Consider the following 22,824-nt stretch of genomic DNA (forward strand, 5'->3'; position numbering starts at 1 on the left):
ATACTGCCTCCAGCGGCCCCGAGGTAATTTGAGTTTGAGACCCCTGTTTTATAGGTACTGCTGGAAAAACATGATTTTGTGAAGATACATATAACCGTCAAGTCAAATCCTCGACCTCAGCTGCTGCCTTTAATGAATCTCAGGTGCAGAAAACAGCACAAGAGACACTTAAAGTCCCGTCTCACTGCTCTGCTATGAAGCCAGCGTAAACACCGACCTTATTACCACACCAATCACACATCAATCGTCTTAAAAACACAATCTGTATTTCATATACACAGCCACGAGGCCCTGGTCCACCGCTGGCTCCCGAGCTGCGAGCTGTGCTCCAGGCCAAGTGTTAAGTGCACTCAGATAGGAAATTTAAGAGGCGAGGAGTGTGTTGGTTTATGTTATGACTGGCCAGCACCTTAAGTCAAGGGCCGTGTGTTTTTGGCTACTGTCACAACACAGATTTAGGGCAGAAGAGATGTGGGGAGAGGCCGTTTCCAGCAATGTCTGAGTGTTTGCGGGAAACTTATGTAATAATCTACATTATGGGCACGTCTCTGCTCTGCTCTACTTTCTTCTGGAAAGTATTTTAATTTCTATAATGAATATAATATAATACAAATATCTTACCAAAAAAAGGACGTAAAATGACCAAAAAGAAACATAAAATTACCAAAAGAGACACAAAATACCAAGGAAATACATAAAATGACCAAAAAGAAACATAAAATTACCAAAAGAGACACAAAATACCAAGGAAATACATAAAATGACCAAAAAAAGGACACAAAATGACCAAAAAGAAACATAAAATTACCAAAAGAGACACAAAATACTAAGGAAATACATAAAATGACCAAAAAAGGACACAAAATGACCAAAAAGAAACATAAAACTACCAAAAGAGACACAAAATACCAAGGAAATACATAAAATGACCAAAAAAGGACACAAAATGACCAAAAAGAAACATAAAATTACCAAAAGAGACACAAAATACCAAGGAAATACATAAAATGACCAAAAAAGGAAACAAAATGACCAAAAAGAAACATAAAATTACCAAAAGAGACACAAAATACCAAGGAAATACATAAAATGACCAAAAAAAGGACGTAAAATTACCAAAAAAAGGACACAAAATGACCAAAAAGAAACATAAGATTACCAAAAGAGACACAAAATACCAAGGAAATACATAAAATGGCCAAAAAAGGACACAAAATGACCAACAAAGGACACAAAATGACCAAAAAGAAACATAAAATTACCAAAAGAGACACAACATGACCAGAAAGAAATAATCTACATTATGGGCACGTCTCTGTTATGATTTTTAATGTTTATACATTTTCAGAGGGATAGAATGAACCTCTATTTACGTTTACAGCGAGCCCATGAACACCAATGGGACACCACATATTTTAGTTTAATAAGTCTCTTGACACATCTGTAGTATTTTCTGTAATTTATTTTTTATTTCTGTCCTAAAGGAGCTCAGTCTTTCCAAGTTTTCTTGGAAAAAGCAAAGCCCCTGATAGTTTTAACATTGTTGTTCTGTGCAGGTGTTACATTTCCCAGCTGCTGTTTGTGCTTATTATGTCATTCTGCCGGCAAATCATGAGGTTTTCTATTAATTCTTGTTGGTTTGATGCATTCTGGGTAGGCAGGTCAAATGCAGTGCACAAGCCACTTGTTCCCCCTTGTGTTAATAAAATTAATAGATAATTGAATGTAATTTATTAATTTGACTTAATTTAATTTGATAATTTATTTTAATTCAATTTGATTCCATGTCATTAATTAATAAAATAAAATCCATTTTAATTAACGTGTTAATTCAATTCAATTCAATTCAATTGATGTATGTTAAATGATTAATTTGACTTTTTGAATTCATTTTATAATTAAGTTCAGTTCAATTAATTTAATCGAACCAAATTTAATTGATTTAAAGTAATTAATATTATTTTGATTATTTATGTCGATTAAACTTATTGAATTAGATTAAAATCAGTATAACTAGTTTGAATTGAATTCCAATTCATAGATGATATTCATGGTTAATTTACTTGAATTTAATTTATTTGAGATAATTTCACTTAATTTATATATATTGATGTAACACTAATTTAGGTTAACTAATTTAATGTATTTAATTAAATTTAGTAAACATTTAATTTATTTTAATTAAATTAAATGTAATTCATTGAACTTTTACCCCTCTGGAGTCCATCTATTTATTGAAAATACATGTTTTATTTACAGTAATAACTTTATTTATATATGATATGTAGACAAGCTGAGAGAGCCAGTTGAAAGTTCAATCATAGGAGCTTTCACAGTGTGACATTTATGTTTCTAGACCATTTCTAAAATATAAATGTTCTTTCTACAATGAAAACTATTACTATTTTTAATTTACATACAAATAGACTGTTTTGTAGTTTTATTATTTATAATTTTTTCTGCTGTTTTTGTGTGTATAAATGGTTAAAAAAATGGCACATTTCCATAGACACCTGTGTCTTTTGTTTGTATTTTGGGTTCCTGGCAGCTTTATACTTTGTTCATTAAAATTAAAATTAAAATCTGACTGATAGCCAGTTTGTGTGGAGAAAAAGGAGCCATGCATGTGATGTAAGGACAGACTGAAAGATGCTGAACAGAGACAGAAATTAATGCAGAGGAAGTTGACACATTTGAACCAAAATCTCCTGGACTTCAGAGGTTTAATGAAAAAAATAACATATATTTACAATTTCCAGCACCAAAACTGGGCTTGCTGGAAACACGGACTGTCTGTTTAATCGTCCTCTTTGTGTCTGACTCTCCATCTGTTTCTGTTCTAGTGCTCGTGGAGCAGGACAGTGCAGCAGCGCAGCAGTACAGTCGGCAGGGCTGCTCCACGGGGCTCCGAGCAGACCTGTGGGCCCTCATCCTCAACTCCACCAACCAGCCACAGGTACCACACCGCCCTACCAAGCCTCACTGCACTACATACATTTTGGGTCAAAATTGAGTTATAACCATAGACTGTATATAAATAATGGACGTAGTCACTGTGACGTCACCCGTTGGTTTGTGGCCCGTTGGAAGCATCAAGTTCATCCTTACACTCGTCTCCATCTTGTTTCTGATACGGGGAGCAGACCATATCTGGACTGTGAGCAACACCTCCACCTGACTGACTCATGTTAGCATTAACTGGAGCATTAACTGGGATGCTAGTTTTGGCAAAAATCAAAAACAAAATGTATCTTTCTTACCTCAGAAAACTGAGCAGCGACTCCTTGGAGTGTCTGTTAGTCCAACCAAACGCTGAACAAGACATTACATGACACTGAACTGTCATTAAGTGAAAATACAGTGTGAAAGGGTCAAAGTTATGAGACCAAACCGCTAAATATCCTTTTTTATATCTATATAACGTTATATATAACTTTATTGACACGTTGCCGTGGATACGCATTGTTCTGCTTCTCTCCTGATGACGGCTCGCCTTGTTAGTGACCTGTCAATCAAAGGTAGCCCCGCCCCAAATCATACCATTCTTTGTCTTCTATTTTCTTCTAAATGGGGCCATTATTAGAACTATTAACATCAGATTGTCTTGAAGACCATAGTGTTGTCCTAAAAAACATTTCTGAGGTAATAAATCAAGTGAGAAGTTTTCAAATTTTGCACTGAAATGAATGGGCAGATTTTTTTGCAGCCAAACTTAGCGCCCCCTGCTGGAATTTTTGGTAGAATGCAGCTTAAGGCACTTCCTGGTTTGCCTCCCTGCTCAGACCAGGAGGTTGCCGCCTGGTTAAAACTAAAAATGAACTCCTTGATGTCTGTTTTATCTTGTGACAAAGTTTCACATTTCCATTTTGCTTTAGAGGAATAATGATATAAAAATTGCCGTAACTAAAAAAATCCAGAAAATAACTGAGATAAAATTATATTAAGACTAAAATACACAAATCAGTGAATCGAGTTGTTAAACTCTAAAAACTCTAAAAAAATGTTTATTTACTGATGACAAAGTTTAAAAGCTTAAAGAAGACAACAACATTGTAGTTACTGCACAATGTTTGTGCATTACTATGAGAACCTGCAAAACCAGAGTGCAGTAACTACATTCTTGGGGTCAAAGGTCAAATAAATTGTCATGATTTTTTAGCATAAAAATGTCATATCACTTATCTACCTATAACCCATTAGGCAGGCCAGTTAAAAAACACAAAAAAACTTTAGAGCGGTTTTTCTCAGTTTTACCATTTGTGTAGTTACTGCAGTTAGGCTTTGTAGGGCAGCACACACACACACACACACACACACACACACACACAGCTGAGTTGAACCCTGGTGTCAGCTGTCAGTGTTTGTTATAGAGGAGCAACACACAACCACACACACACACACACACACACACACACACACACACACACAGCTGCAGTGATTCCCAACCTGCATGTTTACTACAAGGGGAAAAAAAGACACAAAATTACAAAAAAAAAGACACAAAATGACTGAAAAAACATTAAATTACTTTAAAAAGATGCAAAATTACCAGAAAAAGACACAGAATTACCAAAAAATGACACACAATTATTTAAAAAAAACACAAAATTGCTAAAAAAAGACACAAAATGACAAAAAAAGACACAAAATGACTGAAAAAACATTAAATTACTTAAAAAAGAAAAAAATGACCAGAAAAAGACACAGAATTACCAAAAAATGACACACAATTATTAAAAAAAGACACAAAATGACCAAAAGAAGACACAAAATGACTGAAAAAACATTAAATTATTTAAAAAAGACAAAAAAATATATTTTTTAAAAAGACACAAAATGACAGAAAAAAACTAAATTACTTAAAAAAGAAACAAAATTACCAAGAAAAGACACAGAATTACCAAAAAATTACACACAATTATTAAAAAAAAGACACAAAATTACAAAAAATAATAATTAAAGGGACCTTCCACACACAACACGGTAAAGTGCCATTCATATAAAACTCACATTAAACTTCCATATCAAGGTGGGGGCCACAAAATATCGTCACGAGGGCCACAATTGGCCCGCGGGCCGTGAGTTTGAGACCCCTGCTGTACAGTAAAAAGCAGCACAGACACAGACTGACCTGCAGCGTAATGTGTGTGTTAACCCTCCGTCCTGTTTATCTTTGCTTTGTTTTAGCTGCGTCTTGTACAAATGCTAAGATAATCAAATGCTGGCCATTTAGCACAGTTAGCCCAAACAGAGCCTGTGTGGCAGAGTGCTGTGTAAACGCCCAGAGTCCAGACTCTCCTGCTGCTGAGGCCAAGTCGATAAAACAACGCTTGTGATGGGAAGATTGATTTGTGAGGGAGAGAAACAGGGACCTGACGGAGGTCTGGAGAGTGTTAGCGCGCCTCTGGACGCCACAAGGCCAAACACATTAAACAGTCACAGGCTCGGGACACAATGTGCATTATGTAACCTGCAACTGCTCAAATCTCACCAACTATTGCTTTACATCAGGGATGGGCAACTTAAATGCTGCAGGGGGCCACGATTTCTCATCGACACTCCCACAGGGCCAAAAAGACACAAAATGACAGAAAAAAACTAAATTACTTAAAAAAGAAACAAAATGACCAAAAAAAGAGACAAAATTACAAAAAAAAGAAACAAAATGAACAAAAAAGACACAAATTGACAGAAAAAAACTAAATTACTTAAAAAAGACACAAAATTATTTTAAAAAAAGACACAAATTGACAGAAAAAAACTAAATTACTTAAAAAAGACACAAAATGACCAAAAAACGACACAAAATTACTACAAAAAGACACAAAATTACTTAAAAAAGACAAAAAATGGCAAAAAAAAGACACAAAATTTCTAAAAAGACAAAATTAAACAAAAAAGACAAAATGACCAAAAAAAGACACAAAATTACTAAAAAAAGACACAAAATGACCAAAAAAAGACACAAAATTACCACAAAAAAGACACAAAATTACTTAAAAAAGACAAAAAAATTCTATAAAAAAAAGACACAAAATGACCAAAAAAAGACACAAAATGACTGAAAAAATATTAAATTACTTAAAAAAGACAAAATTATTTTTTAGATTTTTTAAATTTTTCATATGTTTACAGTGCAGTAACTTAACATATTATCATGCTTAAATGCATGTATAACAGTATAAATAGGAATACAAAAGGTTTGAAGCAAATATGTTTTCAGTGCAAGAACAGCAGACCAACATTAATTGCAAGAAGTAATGTTCTGCATTTTTACACTGCACTTTTAAGATTTCATGCTCAAATGCATGTAGTTGTACTGAGGGCCACTTCAAGTGAGGGAGCGGCCCGTATGTGGCCCCCGGGCCTCCAGTTTCCCATCCCTGCTTTGCAAATACCAAAAGATAAAAAGTGGCAGAATCATAAGGGGTTCATACGACACAAATGTTCTCTTTATAAATGTGAATAATCATTTCTATTTTGGTAACTTATATGTCTTATTAATGACTTAATATAATACTCATTTTAGGTACATTTATATGATTCCAATATTCAAGATATATAATCAGTTTCATTTACTTTAGTCTCAAGTCTCGTCCACTGACTGTCCATATTACCACAATGTTCTCCCTCAGCTGTCAAAATGACCATCTCTGTTTCTGTTCTCCTCACATCCGCAGCGCTGATGTGAACTGTCTCAAACCGTATAAACACGTCTGACTTTTACCATATGGTCGGAAACAAGACACCCATCCATTAAGCTCGGTTTAATCTTTCTGTCATCGCCGTCAGAATACATAAAGTTGATTTAGCGGTTTCTGTCAAGAGGCTGATCTTTTACATAGCATATTTATTGTCAGAGAACTGGAACTTCACTCTCAGAAAGCCACATTATAGGATTTTTTTATGGAAGTTATTTGAATACATAAAACATGTTGAATCTTTGCCGTTCCAGGATGTGATGCATTATGAACAACTAACAGCTGGAGTTATACAACACGACCTGCTGGTGGACAACCTCATCTATAAGGTACGCTCTTGTTTTTCTGTAGTGTTTATGAAGCTACATAATCAAGATCTCACAGTAAATTAAAACCAAATACTGACACATTTATCTGTTCCGCTCACAGCGCTGTAACTTAAAAAAAACACATGCAAATACACAAAACACAAGCAAATTGAGAAAATATTTTGATAAATTTGACAACACAAGCGAAGCATTTAGAAAACGCTGCAAAGATCACAACACAACACAATAAGAAAAAGCTCTGCAAAAACCAAAAGTGTTTCCAGAGGACCCTTAAAAGTGATGCACATGTCTGGGCTTGTGATATTATCACGTTATTTCAAAATAATGATAATTTCACGTTATAACGTTATTTCCTGATAAATATATTTTCATGTTATAACGTGATGTATATTTGTTTAACAGCACATTGCTTTTAAACAAATCAAATAAATGAATGATGCTAGCCCGCTAATGTTAGCACGCTATCGCTCGCCAGCTAACGCTAGCACGCTATGATCGGCCTCTAACGTTAGCATGCTTTCGAGCGCCGGCTAATGTTAGCACGCTTTGTCCCGCTAATGTTAGCACGCTTTGATCGGCCGCTAATGTTAGCATGCTATCGATTGCCGGCTAACGTTAGCACGCTATGATCGGCCGCTAACGTTAACATGCTTTCGAGCGCCTACTAATGTTAGCACGCTAGCGGCTGATCATATCATATCATATATATATCATATAACCTGAAATTATCATGAAATAACGTGATAATATCACAAGCGTGTCCAGACGTGTGCATCACTTTTAAGTGTCCTCTGGAAACACTTCTGTTGTGTTGTGGTCTTTGCAGCGTTTTCTAAATGCTGCTCTTGTGTTGTCAAATTAATGAAGATGTTTTCTCAGTTTACTTGTGTTTTGTGTATTTGCATGTGTTTTCTGAAGTTGCAGCGCTGTGAGCTCTCTGGGCCACCGTAGTAATGTAAACTTTAATACCAAAGATGTTGGGAATTTTATGTTAACGATCATGCATCAAATCTTCTCTTTTTTTCCAAACGGCCGGTCCAGCAGGATGTGAAGCTCACTGCCAGTAATGACGACTACTACTTTGTGTTTGAAGATTACCTTTATCAGGTAGAGACCTCTTCTTCTCTTAACATACCTGCACTCTTGCCACTGATGGATTTTCTTCACACAATAAAAACTATCCATGACTAAATAAGCAACAATCATAAAAATACATCCTTTGCTATGATTTTATAAGATTTGAACTAAAAAAACTCAACTGGGTCTCCACATCTATAGATATTAAACTATTTCTATTTTTGCAACCTCTATGTACAGCCACTCCTGTCCTCTCCTCTCAGCTCTGTGTAAACAGATTCTCAGTGAATATTTGTCACGTGACCGTTGGTCTCCGCAGAATCAATCGTGTCTTCACAGTGTCTCTGAGGAGCAGAATTTAATGTTTTTAACTAAATCTAGTTGTTACAAACGCTTTATTTTTGGAGGCATGTAGAATAAAGTGATTTTTTAGACGGACATGTCACACTTTTAAGCTTCATATTGGTTACTTTTTCTAACAGACACTTTTGTAACCTATGGCCCATTTAACGACTGTTGGAAAGTTCAAATTCCAACGATAATGCCTGTTTTCACAGTTTTTTTCTAGGATAAAAGTTGTATTTCTGCCGATCTTTTAAAGAAAACACACTTTTCAATTAGAGGATTAAATACACAATGCGTGTAACCTATCACTGTTGCGTCTTCTTCATTCCACAAGTTAAGAGTTGAAACATAATTAGTGTAAAGGAAAGCTTTCTCTGAGGTTACTGTTTGACAGCATTCCTGTGTGAATACAGTCCTGGATTCATCTCAGACAGTATCCAGCCGTTATTATTAGCTTCTCTGCTCCAGCCGCTCTGTTTGCCTTCTGTGCTGATAGACGACGTATATACACTCGGCAACCGGTTCATTCAGCGGCTGTTAACACGTCACGCTGCGCCGCCGCTAATCGATGAGTACACAGGTGGAGCAAGAACAAAGCCGCTGTATCACTGTCAATATTGACTGATGGTAAACTCACTACCAGGCAGTGAAAGAATCCACTCATTGTTGGCCGGCGTGGATTCACACAGGTGTTCAAATTATAACCAGGAAGATATCGGAAGTTCTTAAAAAAGGGCAATTTCACAGAAATGTGTGAAAAGAAGTCACATGGTTACTGTGTTTTTCACTTGGACCAAAGAGTAAACTACAGACTATAATTGGTCCATTTCAAGCATTTTTAGGCATTTTAAAATTTAACGAATTTTGACAAAAATCTACATATATTAACCCTTAACCCATTAAGGCCTAAAGCGCCTGGAAAAAAATGCCTGGAAAACCTATGGGCGATTTTCAAATGACCCCCTAAAACCTGAAGTTTTTCTGGAAATTCAACACCTACTAAATAATAGAATTTTCAGCCTCTGTAGCAGATAAAAATGAAATTCAAAAAGTATTTGAGAGCTTATACCCGTGGCTTTCATACGAAGTTGAGTTTATTTGTCCAAACCTTCAATAAAGTTTTTTTAAAAATCAACAAACTCAGCAAATGTTACATTTGACTGAATAAAAAATCCTATGCTTAATACTAATACATGCCCATTAGCAAGATGCAAACATGATATGACCACTGGAAGAACAAGACATAGTTCTCATTAGCCTACTCTAATAAAAAAATAATAATTATCATAATAATAATAATAATAATAAATAATAATACATTTTATATATTGCACTTTTCAGGGTACTCAACGACGCATAAAGTAATATAAGACATAAACAGTCATGATTTCTTATATCATCATCACAATCAATTAGCCTATTATTATTATTAATATGAATATATTATTAATAATATTATTATTATCTCCACATGGCCACAAATCTGTCTGTTCTTTGGTGAAAATATGTCGTCTAAAAACATATTCCTCATCCATAAATGCCGGTCGATTGGTTCCGAGGCTTCAAAGTCGGATCAGCAATTAAATCATCGGTGCTGTTTTAATCAGATCTCTTCCGTCACTTCCTGCTGAGCTCCTCCGCTATAGTCGTCTTCCTCCATGATTTATAAGTTCTGGAAAAGTCCGATGTTGCATTGTGACACTCCCGCATGTATTCTGATGCATTTCATTGGCCAAGAGACCGAAAATAGGTGGAAAAAAATACAAATACTACAAAATGACATATCCGCTGTCCCGGTCTTTATGGTAGAGTGACGCAACAGCGCTCCCGGTTTTAATGGTAGAAATGCGGTAATGCTTTCCCGGCGTCAATGGGCTAATTGGGCACTCATTGAAATACTTGCAAATTCCAAATTTCAACCCTAGACAATATTGGAGGATATTACATACAGTCAGAATGTGTAAAGAAAACCATACAAAATAATATTTTGAGAAAAAAGTTTACGAGATTAAAGTGGCAAATCTACGAGAACATTTTTTGTAGATTTATGAGATTTAAAGTGGTGAATCTGGGGGAAAAAAGTTGCTTTTTTCCCACTTTTTTTCTCGTAAATCTGCAACTTTTTCGCGCAGATTCACCACTTTAAATCTCATAAATCTATGCATTTTTTTCTTGTAGATTTGCCACTTTAATCTAGTATATAAATATTACCTGAAGTTACCAAATATAGTTCTTTGCCTGATAAAGGGTTAAGTAGTTAAAATTAAATGAAAAATTAAAGCGCTGCTTACTTGAATGCATCAATACAAATAATCTAATAATATATTTAAAATACATACATACATAAAACAATCTGAGTGGGTCCATTCAGCCCTTTTACTTTTGATACTTTAAGTACATTTTCATGCTGCTTCTTTTGTACTTTTACTACAGTAAGTTTTGAATGCAGGACTTCTACTTGTCGTGGAGTAATTTCACAGTGTGGTATTAATACTTTTTACTTAATTTGATGGCCGTCTGTATTTATTTGAGCGAGAGCTTCTACAAACTGAAGCTATTATTTTTCACTTGGACCAAAGAGTAAACTCAAAGTAAGCTTAAAGATAATATTAATTAATTAATCGAATACATTGTAATTCTATAAAAATGTTTTTTTAATTATGTCATAATTTTGACTTTAAAAATGATTATATTTCATACATTAAAATATTAAAAAATATATTTTATTTTTTATTTTATTTCATAAATAGATAAAATAATCACAACTTGACAACAAAAATGTTATTATGAGAAACGTTTTCTTTCCTTTTGTGTAATTTAATTTGCTAGATTCATTTTTATTTAATTTGACTCTGTTTAATTAGTTAAATGTAATTGAATTTAATCATTTTTAATGAATGTATGGCAATTTAATTCAGTTTATGTAAGTCAAATTATTAATTTATTTATTTATTTTTATTCGATTTAATTTACTTTTTTTTTTTTTTTACTAATTTACTTTAATTGGTTATTGTTAAAAATTTATCAAACTTCTTTGAATTGATTTAATGAAATTTAATTTTGATTATCAGCTACCCTTGAGCATATTAAAGTCTTTGCCAAAGAAAAAAAACAACCTTTTGTTGTTGTTTTTTTTCAAAAATGTCTTACGGTAATGAATTCTCCAAAACTCTAAAAATCTCAGAAAATACCTTAAAAATGTTCAAATAGATTATAAATTCATATTAAACAGTGACTTTAGATTGTATTTGTTATAAAGGGTCAAAGAAAATTAAACTATGCATTGAATGCTCTTGGGTTTTTGCTATGAGCTGCACCATGTTCACTAGAATCACCTACTGGACAACCTGCAGCCGTTCTCAGTCATTCTCATTAAATGAACTCTTGGCGGTCTCGCTTCATGCCCAGAGAGATTACCCGCCCCGCCCCGCCGCTCTCTGGAAATGGAATGGTTCTTTAACAGAGACACAGATTGGACTGTAATGGGAAGAGCCTCCCACTTAAATGGTCATTGTGTTGCTCTGTTAGCGTCCTGAGTCTGAGGCTCCAGGTGCTCTGCTCTAATACGACTCTTACCCAAGAGGAAGAAAGACGCTCAAGGCTATCATCGGCCCCTCGAGCACAGAACTGTGTATTAACTACGTCTGCTTTACCAGCTGTCACCAGGCAACCATCATATTACATATTGTGCATTTAATCCGTGTGTGTGTGGGCGAGAGCATGTTTAAACGAGAACTGTGGTATTTTTCAATTTAAATCCTATTTCACCGTGTTTTTGTGAATAATTTGCGCAACGATTTTTTTACAAAACTGGTCGAGCATTGAGGGAGAAGGCTGCAGCTGCTGGCATCAGCAGTCTAACATTAATTCAGTTAATGAACTATTTATTTATACTCATTTCCTACACAATTTATGAAATTAAATGAATTAAAATAAAATTATTATTATAAAATTATTAATTATTTTTTCACTTGGACCAAAGAGTAAACTTGTTTTTAAATAAAAGCTTAAAGATAAAATTAATTAATTAATTAATTAATTAATCAAACACATTGTAGTTATATAAGATGTTTTTTTATCTCATAATTCTTACTTTAAAAATGATTATATTTCATACATTAAAATATTTAAAATATATATATTTTTCTTGTTTTACTTCATAATTTGATAAAATAATCACATGTTCTGTAACATCTGTTATTATGAGAAACGTTTTCTTTTTTGTGTAATTTAATTTGGTAGAGTCATTTTTATTTGATTTGACTCTGTTTAATTAATTAAATGTAATTGAATTCAATCATTTTTAATGGATGTATGGTAATTTGATTCAATTTATGTATCTTCAGTGATTAATGAATTAATTACCAAATTAATTGGTTATTGTTATAAATTCATCAAACTTCATTGAATTGATTTAATTAAATATAATTTTGATTAATTTGATGCTGTGTTATTTATAGTAAATTTACATTAATATATATTTAAATGCAATTTATTAATATTAATTCAACTAATTTATATTTGACTTTATATTATCTTCCACCACTGGTTACATCCATTAAAAGTGCTTGACTTGTTTTAGATAAGGTCTGAGGTTGTGAAACTTGTAGAAACTGGTGGTGTTCCTGAGGAAAAACCACCTGTGTTGAAAGAGGCAGACCTGTTCCAGCCTCATATTCAGATTTCAGACTTCCCCTTGAGTTGGATTTGGACAAAATAACAAACAGAAGCGGTCAAGCAAAAAGTGTTTTGTTTCTCTGTTGGTTCTTTTTCCATAATAACAGTCTGAGCCTCTCAGTGGCCAAAACAAGCACTTTAAGTGAGCGTAGCTTCACAGTGAAGGTGTGTATCTGCCCTCACAGCTCGTTTCCTGCCTGCCCACTACAGAACTTTCTATCAACACTGGACTGTTTTCAAATGTTGCTCTGCCCATTAGTCACTTTACACACAAAAACGTCTCCAAAGTTCCCCTTTAACCCTGTGGAGTCTCCAAAAGCTCCAAATAATCCAGACTTGTTGACTCCATCCAGACTAGAAAACAAAGCAGCGTGGAGCCCTACTATAAATTTACCTCTAAAGTTCTGGCTGTAAACTCCATGAGGCCAGTTTCAGTTTGATGATGATATACCAAGTAAAACTGGAGACAAGCTCAAATAGATTTAGTATCAAATGATAGAACTGGATGGAACCCTCTTATATGTTAGATTTGACACCTTTGTTCACATTTGCAACATTTAAAATTCTTTATTGAGCATGATAGTGTTTTGAAAGTTAAAAAAAAGATTCAAAATCACATTTTATGTTGGACTTAAGAACAAAAAAAGACACAAAATGACTAAAAAAGACACAAAATAACTAAAAAAAAGACACACAAATGACCAAAAAAGAGACAAAATGACTAAAAAAAAGATGCAAAAAGACACAAAATAACTAAAAAAAGACACAAAATGACCAATAAAGACACAAAATAACTAAAAAAAAAAGACACACAAAAAGACACAAATAACCAAAAAAGACACAAAAATACATGAAAAGGATTCAAAAAATGGACAAAATAGCCCATAGAGTTAATATATATACGTATATATATATATATATGTAATCTGTGTTCCAGGTGCTGCTGTGTTTCTCCAGAGACACCGCCGTCTTGGAGCACTTCAAATACAACAGTGCCACGCCTCCTAAATCCTTCATCCAGGGTGAGAGGATGTGGCCTTCACCAAGGACACACAAACACACACACACACATACACACACACACACACACACCTCACATGAACTCACAGGAGCCGTTTCACTCAGATGACCGAACACAACATGTCTGTACACAGATAAGGGAAACCATACAGCTGTAGCTCTCTGTTATTGATTGATCTGTGTGTGTGTGTGTGTGTGTGTGTGTGTGTGTGTCTAACAGGGAAAGGAGGAGATGAGGAGTGTGCTGTTGTTTATCCTCCCAACGGTGAGCCTGCAGCATGACATTCACATTTTATTACATTGTATAGGAAACAAAAATAATTCAATAAAAAAAAAAAAATTGTCTGTAAATCTGTAAGTACAGTTCGCTCCAAAACTATTGGAACAACGAGGCAATTTTCTTTATCTTTGCTGTAAACATGTAGGTTTGACATCAAAAGTTGAATATGAGACAAAAGATCAATATTTCAGCTTCTATTGCCAGTATTTCAGAATCAGAAATACTTCTTTGAGAAAACTTCCCATTTGATTTATTACCTCTTTTTCAGGACAACACTATGGTCTCAATCACTAGTAAACAATCGATGTTAATAGTGTAAATAATGGCCCCATTTAGAAGAAAAAAGAAGATAAAGAATCGTATGATTTGGGGCGGGGCTACCTTTGATTGACAGGTCACTAACAAGGCGAGCAGTCATCAGGAGAGAAGCAGAACAATGCGTATCCACGGCAACGTGTCAATAAAGTTATATACAGGGTTCGTACGGGTGCTTGAAATCCTTGAAAATGCTTGAATTTAAATGTTGTATTTTGAAGGTTTAAAAGTGCTTGTAAATGCTTGAAATTGTGTTTCTCTTGCAATCTGACTACAGATAATCACATGTTCAATGTAAAAATAAAGAGTAGCCTATCTGAAATGAAGACCGTTCCTCCTAAAAGTGTAACACCATCGCTGTTGGTATATATAAACAAAATGAACCTCACCGTTCCAATAGTTTCAGAGAGGAATGTATTTGCTGTAATCCAGTAAAGTTTATGTTTTTAACTCCACTGACTAAAAAAATGTCATTTGTACAGGTGTCATCCCTTTTCATGGGTTTTCAATGTACGGTGAGTACATTTAAAGCTCTCACACTAAACTTCACTGCAAGAGCAAGATATACCAGGGTGTGTGTGTGTGTGTGTGTGTGTGTGTGTTTTGGGGATTAATAGGTGTGTTTGCATTCGTCCCACAGTGGCACCTTTATGTTTCTTGTACAACGAGCCGTCCAAGCTCTACAGTGTCTTCAGGGAAATGTACATCCGCTACTTCTTCAGACTACACTCCATCTCCTCCTCTCCCTCGGTAAACTCATGACAACATCTCAATACTCACATGTCATGTGTGTGTGTAAATGTCTGTACTATCTATCTACAGGTACATCTAAAAAATTAGAATATCATGAAAAAGTTCAATATTTTTTGTCAGTTATTTCAGAAAGTGAAACTCATACATTATATAGATTCATTACACATAGAGTGAAATATTTCAAGCCTGTTTTTCTTGTAATTTTGATGATTCTGGCTTAGAGAGAATGGAAACACAAAACTCAGTGTCTCAGAAAATTAGAATATTACAGATTTTTTTTATCATAAAGTTGTATTTTTCTCATGAATTTTTAGATTTGAGTTTTTTTTCTCTTAAATTTGTGATTTATTTTCTCACATAATTTGTGATTTTTTTCACATAAATTTGTGATTTTTTTTCCCTCTGAAATTTGTTGTTTTTTCCTTGTAAATTTATCTTTTTCTCATGAATTTTAGATTTTTTATATAATTTTGTATTTTTTTCTCTTAAATTTGTCATTTTTTTCTTGTAAATTTTGACGATTCTGGCTTAGAGATAATGAAAACACAAAACTCAGTTTTCTTTTTTCTCCTCTTCCTCTCATCCTCTCCTCTCCTCCTCCTCCTCTTTTCTTCATCCTCTCCTCTCCTCATCTCCTCATCTCCACTCCTCTTCATCTCCTCTTCCTCCTGCTCCTCCTCTTCCTCCTCTCCTCCTCCTCATCTCCTCTCCTCCTCCTTATCTCCTCATCTCCTCTTCCTCCTGCTCCTCTTTTCTCCTCTCCTCGTCCTCCTCTTTTTTCTCCTCTCCCCCTCCTCCTCCTCCTCCTCTTAATTTCTCCTCCTTTCCTCCTCCTCCTCCTCTTTTTTTCTCCTCCTGCTCCTCCTCCTCTCCTCCTTCTTCACAATATTCTAATTTTATACTGAGACACTGAGTTTTGTGTTTTCATTATCTCTAAGCCAGAATCATCAAAATTACAAGAAAAACAGGCTTGAAAAATTTCACTCTATGTGTTATGAATCTATATAATGTACGAGTTTCATCTTCTGAAATAATTGACTAAAAGTATTGAACTTTTTCATGATATTCTGATGTTTTGAGCTGAACCTTCATGTTCCTGCAGGGCATCGTGTCTTTGTGTCTGCAGTTTGAGCGTCTGCTCCAGGCTCACCTCCCTCAGCTCTTCTACCACCTCCGACAGATCGGAGCGCAGCCGTGAGTAGCTTCACCTCCTCCTTCTCCTCCTCCTCTTCCTCCTTCACCTCCTCCTCCTTCTCCTCCTCCTTCACCTCCTCCTGCCTCCCTGAATGACAGACTTAACCCTATAAAACCTGAACCATGAAATAATTGCCAGAAAATTCTATTTTTTTCAAACTAGAGTGTTTATTGAACCTGCAGACAAATTAAAAAAAAAATATATATATATTCTTTCTTTCTTTCTTTCTTTCTTTCTTTCTTTCTTTCTTTCTTTCTTTCTTTCTTTCTTTCTTTCTTTCTTTCTTTCTTTCTTTCTTTCTTTCTTTCTTTCTTTCTTTCTTTCTTTCACACTCCAGTTAAAAAAATACAATTGTCTTGCAATTATTTCATGGTTTAGACTTTATAGGGTTAGAGGTTTAAGAGGTTTAAGAGAGTGAACTCATCACCATTAAATAAATCAGAAAGTAACAAAGTGTGTGACGTTTTCCTGTTGCCTTGTAAACTCCAACTCAATGCTAAAGGACATGCATGTGTCTGCTGTCATAATTCAGAGAGACTTCACCCAAGAATGCTTGTCAGCAGCTCCAGTGGTGGAGGAAGTATTTATATCTTTGACTGAAGTGAAAGTACTAATACCACACTGTGAAAATACTGCACTGCAAGTAAAAGTCCTGCATTCAAACCTTACTTTAGTAAAAAAGGTCTTAAGAAAAGCACCTAAATATCTTCCTCCACTGCAGGAGTCACATCCACCTGAACACACACACACACACACACACACACACACACACACACACACACACACACACACATAGCTCCTGGTGCTGTGATGAGCTGCTGCCACCTGGTGGCCATCTACTGAAATCACAGTGTTCCTAATAAAGAGATATTAGTGTTCCAGCTGAAGGTGTTCTGCTGTTGTCTCCAGGTTGTTCTCCTGATAAAGAGATGTGTTCTATATGTATTATATTATATTTCTTGTCTCCAGGTTGTTCTCCTGATAAAGAGATGTGTTCTATATGTATTATATGATATTTCTTGTCTCCAGGTTGTTCTCCTGATAAAGAGATGTGTTCTATATGTATTATATGATATTTCTTGTCTCCAGGTTGTTCTCCTGATAAAGAGATGTGTTCTATATGTATTATATGATATTTCTTGTCTCCAGGTTGTTCTCCTGATAAAGAGATGTGTTCTATATGTATTATATTATATTTCTTGTCTCCAGGTTGTTCTCCTGATAAAGAGATGTGTTCTATATGTATTATATTATATTTCTTGTCTCCAGGTTGTTCTCCTGATAAAGAGATGTGTTCTATATGTATTATATGATATTTCTTGTCTCCAGGCTGCGTGTGGCCTTTAAGTGGATGGTGAGAGCGTTCTCTGGTTATCTGTCCACCGACCAGCTGCTGCTGCTGTGGGACCGAGTCCTGGGATACGACTCTCTGGAGATAGTAGCAGGTAGAAGATCTATCAGTCTATCTATCAGTCTATCTATCTATCTATCTATCTATCTATCTATCTATCTATCAGTCTATCAGTCTATCTATCTATCTATCTATCTATCTATCTATCTATCTATCTATCAGTCTATCAGTCTATCAGTCTATCTATCTATCTATCTATCTATCTATCTATCTATCTATCTATCTATCTATCTATCTATCTGTCTCTATCTATCTATCTATCTATCTATCTATCTATCTATCTATTTATCCATCTATCCATCTATCCATCTATCCGTCTATCTGTCTGTCTGTCTATCTATCTATCCATGTCTGTCTGTCTGTCTCTTCCTTTTTTTCTTGTTTCTTTCTTTCTTTCTTTCTTTCTTTCTTTCTTTCTTTCTTTCTTTCTTTCTTTCTGTCTTCCTTGTTTCTTTGTTTCTTATTTCTTTCTTTTCTTCCTTTCTTTCTTGTTTGTTTGTTTCTCCCCTCTCTCTCCTCTCCCCCCCCTCTCTCTCTTTCTGTTTTTGTTTCTTTTTTGTTTGTCTCTTTTCATCCATTTTTGTTTGTTTCTATTTTGTTTCTTGGTTTCTTTTCTTTCCTTGTTTTTTGTTTCTTCCTTTTTTGTCATTTGTTTCTTATCTTTGTTCCTTTTTTTTTTTGTTTGTTTTCTTTGTTGTTTCTTATTCTTTTTTTGTTTCTCTCCTTTATCTTTCTTCCTTCACCTCCCTCCCTCCCTCCCTCTCCTCTCTGACATCACTCCTCCTCTCAGTCCTCGCAGCCGCCGTCTTCGCCTTCCGCGCCGAGAACCTGATGGAGGTGACGTCGCTGGCCTCGGCCGAGGTATGTCCACCCGTCTGTCTGTCTCACATCTGACCTGTGTGTCTGAACCTCCAGTCCTGTCCCCGTCCCCCACATCGTCCCCCCCATCGTCCCCCAGACCCTCCTGGCAGGCTGTAAATAGCCTGTGATGAGCAGCCAGTAGCAGTAACCCAGTCTACTGCAGCCACATGTCTGAGACAAACAGAACACTCAGCCTGCTTCTCCCAACAAACTAGTGGACAAGACATTAAAACCTGCTGATAACCAGCGCTGGAAGAACTATTCAGATCCCTTAATAAAGTAAAAGTACTAATACCACACTGTGAAATGACTCCACTACAAGTAGAAGTCCTGCATTCAGAACTTACTGAAGTAAAAGTACAACAGTATCAGCATCAAAATGTACTTAAAGTATCAAAAGTAAAAGTACCTGTTAGGCAGAATGGACTCACTCAGACTTTTTTATGTAGTCATATAAAGCCCCGAGCACTACTGTTATACTGTGGATTTTTTCTTCTTCCTCTTCCGGACACAATTTCGTCCTGCTACTAGTCCTACAACTTGAAGAGTTGCAGGAAGTATTGAAGTGAATGGGAAAAATTAGCAAAAAAGAACAATAATTGGAGATTTTTAAACGTCTACTTCTCCGGCATAATTTCACCTAGAGACTCCATTTAAACTTTAAACAGTAGACACAAGTCTTGTGTATCGGTGTATTAATCCACGTTTCGATAGGTCATATAGTTTTTTTATCAATCCCTGTTCAATGACCATGATCATTTTTGGAGAAATTCTGAGATTATAATGGGTGTGTATTGCACAGAATGTTCGTGTCACAGTGTGTGACATCATCGCCAGAGTGTAGAGGGAGAGAAAAAATTGTCAAAAAATAAATTTGAAAACTGTGCTCCAGGCCACAAATTCCACTCTACAGAAATAATTTATACATAGAAACGTAGGAAAATTAGTCTTCTCCCTCACAATCCTCTGGTAAAGCTGTCAGAGTTATAGTTTGGGTGTAGGACGCACAGATGCGCCACCAACATGCACCAACAGCCTCATTGGCTCCCATATTAAAAACGCAAGAAGATTTCTGAAAAAGGGAGATGTAAACATTTTTTTTAGATCGCTCTAACAAAGCTATTTTTTCATTTTTCTTAAAAAAAAACATATGTAGACGTTCAGGAAGAACTCAGGACACTCAAAGTGAAGTCGGATCAATGATAGGTATTATGGTTTTGCCAAAAATGTTTTCTGTTTCGAGGCCAGAAATTCCAGTCTGTCCACCTCTGGCTGCTCTCACTGTTCCAGAACATTGACAGTTGGTGTCAGTTAATTCTGTTGATTGCTCTGCTCTGATTGCCTTTGATCTTTGCTCTGATTACAGTTACAGATACACGCACACACACATGTGCATAAGCGCGCACACTCCTCCAGATACACATGCTTCAAACACACACAGTCACACACGCACACACACACACGCACACACACACACGCACACAGGTAACTTTATGTGATTTTCGTAACACGCACTCGTTCTTTCTCCTGCCATTAAAACCAGCTGATAACTTTAGATTCTTAATGTCTTAATTATTGCTTCCTGTATGAGCTTATGTACTTGTGTTGCATAATTACAGTAATGTTATTCTTGTGCATGCTGTTCACTGTATACCGCCACCATAATGTGGTCCACTATCATATGACTGAAACCATATAATAGTAACCCATATGATGACTCGCCCCCCCCCCCCCCTCCTCCCCCTCCTGTCCCCCGAGGGTGAGGGGGGGTTAAACTACGATGTGACGCATCGAGCTCTGAGATGCTGGCCGGCACTATTTGCTTGCTCATTTACCACCTGCCCCGGCAGGGAGAGAAGATATCATAACATACTGCTCCTTATCTTATATTTAGACGCTCGGGCCCAGCGTTGAAATATTAAACCGTCTCTCTTAACATGATAGGGTCCCTAAATTTAATCTCCCACCCATCCCAAAAGGACAGGGGTGGGGAGCGGGGAGGCTTGTCACTTCCCGAGGATCCTGCATCATCATTATGCATGGTCAATCTGTGTGCTTTCTTTTTTTAAATCTTCAAATATGTGTCTTGAAAAAAAAGGGGTGTGTGTGTGCTGGAGACAAGCTCAAATATATTTAGTATAAAATGATAGAACTGGATGGAACCCTCTTATACGTTATATTTGACACTTTTGTTCACATTTAAAATTCTTTATTGAGCATGATAGTGTTTTGAAAGTTAAAAAAAAGATTCTACATCACATTTTATGTTGGACTAAAGGACTAAAAAAAGACACAAAATGACCAAAAACACACAAAATTACCAAAAAAGACACAAAATTACCAAAAATAGACACAAAATAACTAAAGAAGACACAACAGACACAAAATGACCAAAAAAGACACAAATGTTTTAAAAAAAAGACACAAAATGACTAAAAAAGACACAAAATGACACAAAATGACCAAAAAAGACACAAAATGACTAAAAAAAGACACAAAATGACCAAAAAGACACGAAATAACTAAAGAAGACACAATGACCAAAAAAAGACACAAAATGATCAAAAAAGACACAAAATGACTTACAAAGACACGAAAAGACATGAAAAGGATTCAAAAATGGACAAAATAGCCCTATAAGACTCCATAGAGTTAAGGTACTGCTTTGCTCAGGAAGAGGAGGAGGAGGAGGAGCAGGAGGAGGAGGAGGAGGAGGAATAGCAGGAGGAGCAGGAGGAGGAGGAGGGTGAGTTTAGATGACATGTTTGTGTTTTCTTGACCTCTCCCCTCACGCTGCAGGCTGTCCTCGCCGACCTTTCAACTCTGAAGGTGATGCCGCTCCTCCAGATCTTCCTCTTCGCCACGGTGATCTGAGGCGCTGCAGGAGGAGAGCGTGGGACTAACCAACACGCCACGGAGAGTAAAGACACGCTGCAGAACGCCACGACGCTCTATTGACCATTCACCAGGAAACAGGGGAACAACCGACAGGACGCTTCATCCTTTAGCCTGAACGCTCCATGAAGAGAGGATCCTCTCACCATAACCTCCATCATGTTATTAGATATTAAACAGCATGTTAGTAAAGACTGAAACCAGTCAGCTTCACAAGATCACCTCCTGATAGACACATATGATCTGGAGGAGAGACCAGAATCACAGCAGCTACCATCACTCTCTCTCTTTCTTTCTTTTTTTCTATCTTTCTTTCTTTCTTTCTTTCTTTTTTTTCTTTCTTTCTTTCTTTCTCTCTTTCTTTCTTTCTCTCTTTCATTAGTTGTTTGATCCTTTCTTTCTCTCATTCTTTCTTTCTTGTTTGTTTCTTTGTTTGTTTCCTTCTTTCTGTCTTTCTTTCTTTCTTTCTCTATTTCTTTCTTGTTTGTTTGTTTTCTTTTTCTTTCTTTCTTTCTTTCTTTCTCACTTTCTCTCTTTATCTCCTTTCTTTCTTTCGTCCGTCCGTTCGTTCGTTCGTTCGTTCGTTCGTTCGTTCGTCGTCCGTCCGTCCGTTCGTTCGTTTGTTTCTTTCTTTCTCTCATTCTTTCTTTCTTGTTTCTTTCTTTCTTTCTCTCTTATTTCTTCCTTTATCTCTTCTTTCTTTCTTTCTTTCCTTCTTTCTTTCTTTCTTTCTTTCTTCCTTGCTCTGCAGGAAAGTCGATCCTCTCAGCAGCGCTCGGATCAGTTGCATGAAACAGTAATAGTAATTATATTTTGTGCAGAATAGAACCACAGTAACATCTCAGAGCTCGGCTAATGAAGTGTTAATTAGCTTCTGTAATTCATTCTGTAGCTGCTGCTTGTTATTGTGAAACATTAGCGTCTGCTGAGAGAACCTGGATTAATATGTAACTTATATGATTAGA

The 22,824-nt window shown here is 35.8% G+C and overlaps 1 protein-coding gene across 2 annotated transcripts in view; it reads left to right on the forward strand.

Annotated features, from left to right (window-relative positions):
* The window catches only part of tbc1d19 (TBC1 domain family, member 19), a 40,356-nt gene extending 18,222 nt beyond the window's left edge, over window positions 1-22,134 (forward strand). The window contains exons 11-21 of one of the 2 annotated variants that reach the window (XM_059354723.1): window positions 2,844-2,956; window positions 6,956-7,030; window positions 8,072-8,137; window positions 14,067-14,151; window positions 14,370-14,414; window positions 15,227-15,259; window positions 15,385-15,494; window positions 16,600-16,691; window positions 18,022-18,137; window positions 18,894-18,964; window positions 21,764-22,134. In XM_059354723.1, the coding sequence (XP_059210706.1) occupies window positions 2,844-2,956; window positions 6,956-7,030; window positions 8,072-8,137; window positions 14,067-14,151; window positions 14,370-14,414; window positions 15,227-15,259; window positions 15,385-15,494; window positions 16,600-16,691; window positions 18,022-18,137; window positions 18,894-18,964; window positions 21,764-21,838 (881 nt within the window). In that variant the 3' untranslated portion in view covers window positions 21,839-22,134. The remainder of the gene's footprint in view (window positions 1-2,843; window positions 2,957-6,955; window positions 7,031-8,071; window positions 8,138-14,066; window positions 14,152-14,369; window positions 14,415-15,226; window positions 15,260-15,384; window positions 15,495-16,599; window positions 16,692-18,021; window positions 18,138-18,893; window positions 18,965-21,763) is intronic. The other variant, XM_059354724.1, reaches the window with a different exon arrangement.
* The last annotated feature ends 690 nt before the right edge of the window (window positions 22,135-22,824 follow it).

Source organism: Centropristis striata, chromosome 17 (assembly GCF_030273125.1).
Source record: "Centropristis striata isolate RG_2023a ecotype Rhode Island chromosome 17, C.striata_1.0, whole genome shotgun sequence".
In the NCBI taxonomy this organism is placed as follows: Eukaryota; Metazoa; Chordata; class Actinopteri; order Perciformes; family Serranidae; genus Centropristis; species Centropristis striata.